Source organism: Panthera uncia, chromosome D4 (assembly GCF_023721935.1).
Source record: "Panthera uncia isolate 11264 chromosome D4, Puncia_PCG_1.0, whole genome shotgun sequence".
NCBI classification, from domain to species: Eukaryota; Metazoa; Chordata; class Mammalia; order Carnivora; family Felidae; genus Panthera; species Panthera uncia.
Window position 1 is genome coordinate 84308871 of NC_064807.1, and position 10617 is coordinate 84319487.

A 10617-nucleotide genomic window follows, 5' to 3' on the forward strand; every position below is an offset into this window, starting at 1 on the left:
AATTACCTAGAGAGAGAGGAGTAGTAAGGCATTGTGTTAAGATCACAAATTCTGGGGGCACCTGGGTGGCTCAGTCGGTTGAGCATCCAACTTCAGCTCAGGTCACGATCTTGTGGTCCATGAGTTCGAGCCCCGCATCGGGCTCTGGGCTGACAGCTCAGAGCCTGGAGCCTGCTTCGGATTCTATGTCTCCCTCTCTCTCTGCCCCTCCCCTGTTCATGCTCTGTCTCTCTCTGTCTCAAAAATAAATAAATGTTAAAAAAAAAAAAATTTTAAGATCACAGATTCTGGGGCGCCTGGGTGGCTCAGTTGGTTAAGCATCTGACTGGCTCAGGTCATGATCTCACAGTTTGTGAGTCTGAGTTCCCCATTGGGTGCGCACAAGCCCCGCTTCAGGTGAGCCTCGCTTCTCTCTCCCTCTGCCCCTCATGGGATTCTCCCTCTCTCTTTGCCCCTTGCTCACTTGGGCCCTCTCTCTCTTAAAAAAAAAAAAAAAAAAAAAAAAAAATCGCAGATTCGGGGGAGGTACTTGGGTGGCTCTGTCAGTTAAGTGTCCGACTAGGTTTCGGCTCAGGTCATGATCTCATAGTTCATGAGTTCAAGCCCCACATGCAGCTCTGCACTGGCAGTGAGGAGCCTGCTTGGGATGCTCTCTCCCTCTCCCTCTCCCTCTGCCCCTCCCCTGTTCACACTCACTCTCTCCCCCTCAAACTTAAAAAAAAAAAAAAAAGAAGAAGGGGCACCTAGGTGGCTCAGTTGGTTAAGTGTCCAACTTCGGCTCAGGTCATGATCTCATGGTCCATGGGTTTAAGCCCCCTGTCGGGCTCTGTGCTGACAGCTCGGAGCCTGGAGCCTGCTTCGGATTCTGTGTCTCCCTCTCTCTGTGCCCCTCCCTGGCTTACACTCTCTGTCTCTCTCTCTCAAAAAATAAATAAACACTAAAATACATACAGACAGACATGCGTACATACGTACCTAAAAAGATTACAGATTCTGGAGCCAGACCTGGGTTCAAATCCTACCTCTGCCACCCACCAGCTCTGTGTGACACTGGGCTAGTCACCTAACCTCTCTGATGGCTCAGTTTCCTCATTTGTAAAGTGGGGTAGCAGAGATTAAATGGGGTAAAGTATGTAAAGTGCTCAAAACAATCCTTGCCATAAAATAGGCCCCATTTAGCTGATATTTATTCATAAAATATAAATTTTATCTATACCTATCTGTGTATGTGACACACACACACACACACACATACACATATGCACTCTATGTGGGCTACATAAAAAATAATCTAGAAGGCTGTACTCCAAAAAAAATTTGAGTGCTCATATCTCTAGGTTGGTGGGACCATGAATAATTGGTATCAACTTTTTGCTTATCTGAAAGTTCTATTTATGTACAATAGACATTCATCATTTGCATAATCAAAGTGAAATTTTAAAATTTAACAGTCTAACAAGCGAACAAAGCAAACCGGAATCCTCCTGACTCTTGAAGCCCCAGCTGTGGCTTGTCCTCCCCAGAGACCTCCCTGACTCCCAGGGCAGAAGGATCTCGCTGTTCTCACGACTCTTCTCATTTCCTGGAGCTCTTGACCTCAAAGCCCGGTTGGGAACAGAGAGTGTGTTCTGAGGCCAGCAGACCCCACCGGCTGCATAAAACGCCCATCACATGTCAACTGTGCACGCTGACTCTGTGTAGTGTTCCCATCTCCAACCACATCAACCCCACGAAGGTTAGCTGACCTCTGAGGGCTTGCCCAAGGTCACAGCAGGTCGTGACAAGGTTCCCACCTCAGGCCTTCTGCTGTCATCAAGGCCACAGGGCATCTGCCCTCATCTGAGCCTGACCAAAATGGGGCAGAGGTTCTTGGTTTGCGGCCCTTTCCTCCGAGAGGTGTGGCTTTTCCTGCCTGCCCATTTTCGGACCCTTACCTGCTCAACGCATTTTATAGATGAGCCAAGAGTCGCTGGGTAACGAAGACCAGCCAGACAAGAGATGCGATTCTGAAGCTGGTCACGAGGTGGCAGCATGAGGCCCTGTTTCGCATCCTCTACTGCCCTCTGGTGGTTATGGGAAAATATACCCAGGGGCTGGCCAAGGAGCATTTGGGAAAACTGAGGCAGGGTTGTCACCTGCGGTGGAGGATACTCAGGGGAAGAAGCACGCTCAGTTGGTGTCCCACGGTGGCCTTGGGTTGACTGGCCCTTCTCCAGCCTCAGTCGCAGGGAACAGGTCTAGCTACTATCGTCCTTGGACTTTTCCTCAAGGTGACCGGTCAGTGGAGGAGGGTGTGGAGGGTGCCGGTGGGTGCCTTTCGGCCTGCAGCGGCCCCAGGGAAAAAGCCCCCAGCCAGGTCCCTGTCCCCAGCATATGGTTCTGCCACAACCATATCCTCCTCTGTGAAATGCAGAGACAGAAGAAAATATCTGAATCTGTGAAAACAGGGAGAAGGTAGCTGGAAGCTGGGGCCTGGCCTGTACCTGAGCCTCCTTAGCCAGACCAGGCCTCAAGTGGGGAAGCCTGGGCTGGGAGACACAATCCCTGGGCTGAGCAGGAGAGAAGGGGCAGGGAGCATAGGGTGGAGATGTGGGCAGTGAGACCCTCCCCTGGCCACGGCGCCACGGACAGCTGGGTGGCAGGAAAAGGCTGTCTGTGAAGAGATGGGAAGAGGGACAGGGATGCAGGGAAGGCCCTCCCTGGGGGACCCACAGCGCTGCTGGCCTAGTTCCTATCCTGCCTGAGGGAGGCTCTGGGATCCACAGGCCCAGGTCCCTGGAGCAAAGGCCTTTGAGGACTTAAGGCCTGACTGATTCAGAGGAACAGTATTCTGGACACAAGGGTGGCTCTTGGAGGTGGCCTCATGCCACAGACTGATGTGGCCTCCGGCCTTGGCTTCTCTCCTTCCTCCCACAGGAGAAGCACTCCCAGGAGACAGGAAGGGGAGCCATGCTGGTGTGGCTGGCCTGGCCAGCGGGCTATGGCTTATCCATGCAGCGAGCACTCTGCAGCTGTGAAGAACAAGCCAGCATCACATGTGCTGACAAGGACAGAAGCCTGTGGCGGGAACGAGAACAAGCAGGTAGCAGACCAGCTCTGCAGGAGAGACTGAGGCCACTGCTTCCAAATGTTAGGCTGTTTTGCCTCCAGAATGCTCCTCAGGCCTCTTATTTCAGTGTCTGCCATCACAAGGCACATGAATTCTTTTTATGTTTTTTTAAATGTTTATTTTTGAGACAGAGAGAGAGAGAGAGAAACAGATTGCGAGTGGGGGAGGGGCAGAGAGAGAGACACACACAGAATCGGAAGCAGGCTCCAGGCTCCAGGCTCCGAGCTGTCAGCACAGAGCCTGATGCGGGCTTGAACTCACAAACAGTGAGATCATGACCTGAGCCGAAGCTGGATGCTCAGCTGACTGAGCCACCCACGTGCCCCAAATTATTTTTATGTTTTAAAAAAATTAATAAAGAAAATAAAAGTTTAAAACTCTCCTGAGGGGGTCTGGGGGAAGGGGTTGCCCAGTTGCCCCAGCAGGGAGAGCCCAGGGAGTAGAGTTCCGCCCACTAGCCACCTGTCTGGCCTGGGGAGGCCACTGAGCTCTTCATTTGCTGAAACCAGGGGAATGGGGACCCCCGACCAGGGTGCTCTGCTCAGAAGGGGGCGCCATTTACCCCCCCCCCCCCCCCCCACTGACCATTGCTCCTAGAGCTGGCTTCTCCCTCTAGGCCCCTTGTTCCAGAGTCCCCTACCTGTGAAGTCGCAGGCCTGGGACTGAAGCCTGGGTGCCCACCTGCCTCAGAGGGCCCTGAAAGGGACAGTGTTCTTGGAACCTTCTCTCCTGATGTGTAGAGCAGGATGAGATCCGTCCAGCCCCTGCTCTGAGCCGGGTGTCCTTCTCCACACTTGACCTGCACCTCCCCATCAAACCCTCACCACCTCCCCTCGAGGTGGAGACTATCATTATGCTCACTCGACAGATGAGGACACTGAGGCTCAGGGAGGGGCGCCACTGCCCAAAGTCCCACAGTCGGCGAGGGGCAGAGCTGGACCCGTGCCCTGGGACACCTCAAGGCTCCCTGCTGCTTACCCTGTGGTGGCGTGCCAGGGTTTATGGGACACAAAGCCTGCTAAGTCCTTCACCCCAGGCCTGACACCTAGAAGGCACTGGACAGATAGCAGTTACCACCAGGGCTGGACACGGCCTCCTTCTGAAGCCTCCTACGCAGCATTTCGCCACAGATCTCCACGACAGCCGCAAACCTTTTCTTTATTGCCAACATGACACAGAGTCTCGGGGGCACTTGGGAAGGGCAGGAGCCAAGAGGAGCCAGGGATGAAATCCTCTGCGAACCGGACTATTCCCACTTCCCCCATCCAGGGCAGGAGCCCGACCCAATCCCCACCCACAAGGTGTGGACACAGCAGCCACTGAGAGCCCCCGAGAATGGCTGAAAGTAGGGAGGCCCAGGACGGGAGGCAGGGGTGGGCTGGCTCCTTGGGGCTGGGGTGCCCCTCAGGGGGACTACAAACAGAAATCAAACCTGGGTTTTGTCCCCCAGCGTCCCACGGCCTCAGCAGGCATCCAATGCTAGAACGTTGGGGCTGGGGGGGGGGGGGCAAGATGCAGAACGATCCTGTCCCCCACTGCACAGCATCACCAGGTGCTGACCCCATGGTCCTGGTCTTGGCAGCTGGTGTCTTCCGCTGTCTCGCACCCCTCCTGGGACACTCAGGTCACTGGGGGACCTCAGCAATGGCTTTCTCTACCCGCAGGTACCAGGGCTGGATGTGGGTGTGACGCATCAGGTCGTCAAAAGCCTCCAGGCCCTCCATCACGCGCAGCACGCCGTATACTGCCTGGGGGTGGGTACAGAGGGGGTGTCCAGACCTGCCCTGTCCTCCACCAGTTGTGTACCCTGGGGCCCATCACCTCTCCTCTCTGAAAGCGCTCACTAAACAGCCAATTTTGCACTTGGGGCTCTGAGTGAAGTGTGTGGGATTTCTATAGGTTTTGCCTGTCCTTCACCCACACCCCACATCTGGGCAAGAACCCTCACCTCCAGAGATTCCTTTGGGAAAATGTGCTGAGGAGAGGAGACCCCCCCCCCCCCCCCAGGACCCGGACCTGGCAATCAACATATTCCACCTTGGCTTGAAGGACGGCTTCAAGGCTTGGCATTGAAGCCAGACCAACAAGACACCGTCCCGGGACTTTTGCTGGGTGCAAGCTTGGAGCGCTGGACCCAGGCCTGCCTCAAGCTAAAGCCAACTCCAAGGGGTTGAGATGAAACAGGAGAGGCTGAGACCTAATACCATTTGGGCCCCTTGATCAAGCTGGGCCTGAAGCCAACCCCTCCTCTGAACCTGTCAGTTATGTAAATCAAGACAGTTCCTTGCAGGGAGCCAGGTGCCTCCGGAGTAGGAGAGCTGTTGAGATGGAGATATTGCCTACATCCGGGCTTTTTCTGCCCAGACAGGCCCCTCAGGTCTGGGCACCCCCTGCCACCACCACACTCACCAGATCAGCCAGATTTGGCTGCTGGCCCCCCATGAAGGGCCGGTCTTTGCCCACGGCTGCCACCCACTTGTTGGCAGCCTCATAGAGGTCTTCACGAACATCATCCTGGAGGTGGTGCCTGGGTGGGGAAGGGGGAAGTCCATCAGGGGGATTCCAAACCTCAGCCCAGGTTGGGACAGCAGCAAGGCTCATGGGGTGGGGGGGGGGTGGGGGGGCAGGGCTGCTCCCCCGAGGGGCATCACCTCTGCAAAAATCAGTCATCATCTGTCCCAGACAGGGAGGCCGTGGGCAGAGGAGGAAAGAGACCCGACCACAGAGAAGGAAACAGAAGAAGGCGGAAGGCAGGCACCCAGCTCTGGACTCTGAGGCCAGTCCTGCTTCCCCTGGGGTGGTGGAGGCAACTGGAAGGTTTGAGTTCGAGTCCTGACTTGGTCTATACTAGGGACTGAGAGACAGCAGACCACACACACACACACACACACACACACACACACACACACACCATCATCACCTGCTCTTAAGCCTCTTGCTGATGAGGTACATGGCAGCTGCACCCATGTACTTGGCCACGGCACCCTCCACTGTCCCGAACTTGCCCTCCCTGACAATGTAGTCGAAGGAGGCCAGGGCCTCAGCAGGAGTGCGGTACACGTTGGGGGAGATCAGGTGCACCAGCCAGTCATCTGCCCACTGCCGCCACTTCATCTCCTCCCTGTGGACAAAGTGGGGACAGAGGGCAGGCCAGGTGGGCCTTTAGAAAGCCCGGGGCCTGGGAGGCGCGGGAGCAGGTACGCTGTCTAGACCGCGCAGCGTGCGGATGGGAAGCGGAGGCCTGAGCGGGAGGTCCTTAAGGAGACTCAGCCCTGGCCGTGGCCCCAGCCCTCCTGGTCTCCCATAGTGCTCCCCCCTTACACTGTCTCGCTCAGCCTGTCCCCTCTGGGAAGGCCCCGCCCTTGCCACCTCCTGGGACCTGCGCCGGCCTCACTTACGTCCTCGCCTCCTTCCCGCCATACATTCGCTGGGCCTCCTTCTCATCTAGCATGAGCCAATACTTGTTGCAGAATTCGGTCACCTCCTTGCCCTGGTCGTTCACAGCCTTCATGGGTGGATAGTAGGTGATGATGTCTTCCAGGGGCTGCCTTTGGGAGACGACATCCAGAGTCTCATCCCAAGTAGTTCTTCCTCCGTGGGGGCTGAGCCGTGACCTCCTTGGGGTAAGTATCTACCCCAGCCTGACCCAGCTCCGGGATGGAACCGGCACCAACCCGCAAAACGTTCCACCCTCTCGCGGGTGCCACAGGAGGTCCTGCAGCAAGAGGGACTTGGGGCAAACACCAGAAGCACTTCCCTGGTGGAGGGAGACGTGCAGAGGAAAGGAAGGGGGTATCTCAGAGTAAAAAGCCCATGGCTCATTCTGGAAACCCGGGCAGCAGCCCTACCCTGCGCCCCTGTAGGAACCCAGGTGGGGCCTCCCTGGAGATGAAAGGGATGAAATGTGACCCCAGACTGGGCCTCTGAGGGGCTCCTTACCCCGACACCAGATAGGTCTTGAGGGCGCTGATGATGACAGAGGAATCGTTCAGTTGTTGCTGAAGAATGAGAGGTTGGTTTAAATTGGGGGCGTGGGTAGGGGTTGTCTGGCCACCAGCAGGGTCACCAGGGTCCTCTTAAAACAAACCCCTAGGGGGGCGCCTGGGTGGCTCAGTCAGTTAAGCAGCCAACTTCGGCCCAGGTCATGATCTCGCGGTCTGTGAGTTCGAGCCCTGCGTCGGGCTCTGTGCTGACAGCTCAGAGCCTGGAGCCTGTTTCAGATTCTGTGTCTCCCTCTCTCTGACCCTCCCCCGTTCATGCTTTGTCTCTCTCTGTCTCAAAAATAAATAAACTTAAAACAAAAACAAAAACAAAAACAAAAAACCCAGGCATTCGAGGAAACTGGTCGGGGGGAAGCTGGGCATTGTTTATATCCATCCCTGGGGGTTCCTCCCCCAAACCGATGTCCACTCTGAGCTTTCTCCTCCCCAAGGACCTAGTCCCCATCCTCAAGGAGGCCCATCCTGGGTAAGGGAGGCCCAAGTGTGACTGAAGGGAAGGAGGGTATGGGGAGGACCTAACATCTTGGACCTCCCCACTCGCCTGTCCAGCCTCCCAGACAGTGGGGGGCAGGGTGGACTCTAGAAGCTACAAGCTAGGAGCCAAGCACTGTGCCAACCATTTCCTACCACCCAAGAGTATCGTCCTCCTTTGATTAATGAACAAGCAAGCCCAGAGAGACTAAGTGACTGGCCCTTAGTCACACAACCAGGGAGTGACAAAGCCCCACCCTGAGCCCAGACCACCCTGATTTCAGAGCTCACTGTTGAGTTCTGTGATGCTCTGCCTCCTTTGGCCCAGCTGGTTCATAATCCTCAGCAAGGTCCAAAGACCCCACATTTTTCCAGAGCTGCACAGCAGGGCCTAACTCAGGGGTATTCCAGGAAAACCCAGGACATGGAAGGTCACTCCCTGAGGCTCACCAAGCTCTCTCCTTCCTGGGCCAGCAGGATGGGCACCTTCCTGTAGGAGGAGAACTTGATCTCGGCCCTGCGCACGGGGTTCACTTCCACCACCTGGTAGGGCAGGGCATGGAAGTCGAGGAAGGCGCGGACCTTGCTGCAGAAGGGACACGTTTTGTACTGGTACAGGGTCAGCTGCAGGCGGCTGGACAGGGAGAGCTGGGTGGGGAGCAGAGGGAGGAGGGGCTTCTGAAGCCTGGCGCCCAGGCCCCACCCCCAAGCAAACTTTTCCCAAGGGAGTCTTCTAGGATGACTTCTAGGGAACATCAGGAGGAACGGGGATAGGTGGCAGAGAGAAAGGGAGGCACAGGGAGGTGGGGAGCAGGCTCGTGCAGTGGGCAGTCCAGCCTCAAGCGCCCATCCAGCGCCCCCCGCCAGGTAGGAAGTATGGGGAGGAAGCATCTTCCGGTCTCTGTTCAGCATTAGATACCTCTCCTCTCCCTCCTATCCCAAAGGGGACATCAGACATTCCCAGGTGTGCCACCCGAGATGCAGAGCAATTGTTGCAACTTGGAGTGCCCACCGCCACTCCCTCAGCCCAAGGGCCTCTGGGTGAGGGGGCGGAGCCCAGCACTTGTCAGAGTGGGGTCTAGCTCATTTCTCCAAGTGGGGAGGGTTGTAGCTGGGCTTCGGCCCTGGATCTGCATGTTCCGCAGCCCCCGGTGAGCTGTTGCCGCTGCATATTCATGTTGGAAAGCCACAGCGGCAGTCCATCTTCCTCACCATTCAGATGGGAGACTGCAGCTGGCCAATGGGGGTGGGCAGAGAGATACAGAGAAGGCCACTCCCCTCCGACCATCCTGCTCCCCTGGGTCCAGAAAAGGGGGCATCTGTGGATGGATGGTGGGTGCCACAGCAGAGAAAGGCTGTGTTGGTGATGTGTATGGAGCACTGCGAGGGCAGCTGGGCCACCACTCGGCTATGGGACACCTCCCTGTCCCTCTCTGTCTCCTGGGGCCTGGAATCTAAGGGTCATCGGCTCCCTAAAAACACTAACACTAATAAATACACAGCTTTAGGATCTGAAGGCAGTGGAAGGGTTTAGGGAACGTTTATTACTTTCCAAATGACAAGTGACAAAAAAAGTATGGAAAATAATAAACTCCGCAAGCTTTCTTTCCCTTTCTTGTGATCTCCAAAGCTTTCCGTTAAAAAGTCTAAAAACACGTTAGAAAACGACTTCAGGGCAAAGACAACAATTCTAGTTAGCAGGCATTAGTAGCGACCCCATTTCACAGATGAGGACGCTAAGGGCTCAGAGACTTAAAACCAAGTCAGTCGCCCAAGGTCACGAACGGACGGAGGAGGCGATACCTGACCCCGCCAGAAGTTCCGAAGTTCGTTGCTGCCCCCCAGCACCCCCACCCGCGGCTCGATCCGGCCCGGGCTTACCTGCGCGGCAGAGCGCTCTGCGCGGAGGTCCTGGGCGCGCAGGTGCCACCGCGCCGTGTGGTACAGCCCCAGGACGCCCCCCAGGGCCAGCGCCGCCGCCCCCAGCAGCCGCGGGCTCCCCTTGCGGGCCGTAGCAGCGGGACCCGGGCCTCCTGCCGCTCCTGCGAAGCCGGCCCGGCTCTGCGCGGGGAGTGCCGACTGGAGGCGACCGCCCAGCCTCCAGGCCAGAGCGTGCGGGACCGGCCACAGCGCCCGCGCGACCTGGGCCATGTTCGCTCCGCCGGCGCCGCGGGCGGGCGCGCGAAACGAAGACCGCCGGGGCTCAGGCTCCCCTTAAAGGGACGGGTCTCCGTCGCGGGAGGGTTGCTAGGGGTGACAGTGACGCCGAGCGGGGAAGGACAACTCTGGAGGGAATGGGCTTGCGTCCCGGGCGCCCAGTTTCCACGCACCCATCAGAGCCGCTTATACACACCCTGGGATGTATGGAAGTCGCTAAAGGCCCGGCTTCTGAACATGAGATATAACTGGTCTCGGTGGTGACCCTGGGCCGAATGCAGGAACTCGCCGTGTGGCCTTCGGATCCCAGGGTCTTCCGGAATGTGTTTATTAACTTCTACCTCATGCACCCAATCGAAAGACACGGAACCCTTCAGAGTGTCATTAAAAGGGTCACAGCATTGGGTCCAGGAGGGCCGCGGAAACAGCCGGACCGGACTTGGTGCCCCAACTCTGGCTTTTTCTGCCCTCCCGCGCTGCTGCACGGTTTCTTCTGCGTCCCGAACCATAAATTCTTCCATACACGTAAGGGGCCTTAGAAACCACGTGTCTCAGATTTCGCCCTTGTGGAGGCGCCGGCTCACTGACCCGTAGGTCCCCAGCGGCCGGAGGGGCTGAGTGGAGGCTGTCTCTGCCCCTCTGCGGGGCTCGCTCGCCATAGCTGAGGGTCCGGCCCCCCACCACCTAGGCTTCTCGGCGGGCAGCCCCGGATGGCCCCGCCCGGCACCCGGGGGAGGGGCGGGGCTTGGAGATTAGGCTGCCATCCGAAAGGCGGGTCACGTTGTGGGCGGGGAGGGGCGGAGTCTGACGGCGGGGCGGGGACAGAGCTTGGCTCGCGCGAGAAAGCGCGAGAGCTGGGCTGCGGCGGGACAGAGCGCT

At 57.3% G+C, this 10617-nt stretch overlaps 1 protein-coding gene across 2 annotated transcripts; it reads right to left on the reverse strand.

Annotated features, from left to right (window-relative positions):
- Window positions 1-4251: 4251 nt before the first annotated feature.
- Window positions 4252-9835, reverse strand: PTGES2 (prostaglandin E synthase 2). 2 transcript variants are annotated; one of them, XM_049629264.1, is made up of 7 exons: window positions 9463-9835; window positions 8032-8229; window positions 7049-7107; window positions 6508-6657; window positions 6030-6230; window positions 5519-5636; window positions 4252-4857 (listed from the first exon to the last, which is right to left on the reverse strand). In XM_049629264.1, exons 1-7 carry the CDS (start codon window positions 9730-9732, stop codon window positions 4735-4737), a joined length of 1119 nt encoding a protein of 372 aa, XP_049485221.1. In that variant the 5' UTR covers window positions 9733-9835; the 3' UTR covers window positions 4252-4734. The 2 variants fall into 2 exon arrangements, with proteins under 2 accessions (XP_049485221.1, XP_049485231.1); XM_049629274.1 differs by lacking the exon at window positions 8032-8229 and having other exon boundaries at window positions 9463-9832.
- Between the last annotated feature and the right edge of the window lie 782 nt (window positions 9836-10617).

Coding starts and splice junctions, on each gene's coding strand:
- PTGES2 (XM_049629264.1), bottom strand. CDS start 9,732: ATGGCCCAGGTCGCGCGGGCGCTGTGGCCGGTCCCGCACGCTCTGGCC. Junction 6,658..7,048: donor AAGACCTATCTGGTGTCGGG/GTAAGGAGCCCC, acceptor CGTCTCCCAAAG/GCAGCCCCTGGAAGACATCA. Junction 4,858..5,518: donor AGCCAAATCTGGCTGATCTG/GTGAGTGTGGTG, acceptor ACCCACCCCCAG/GCAGTATACGGCGTGCTGCG.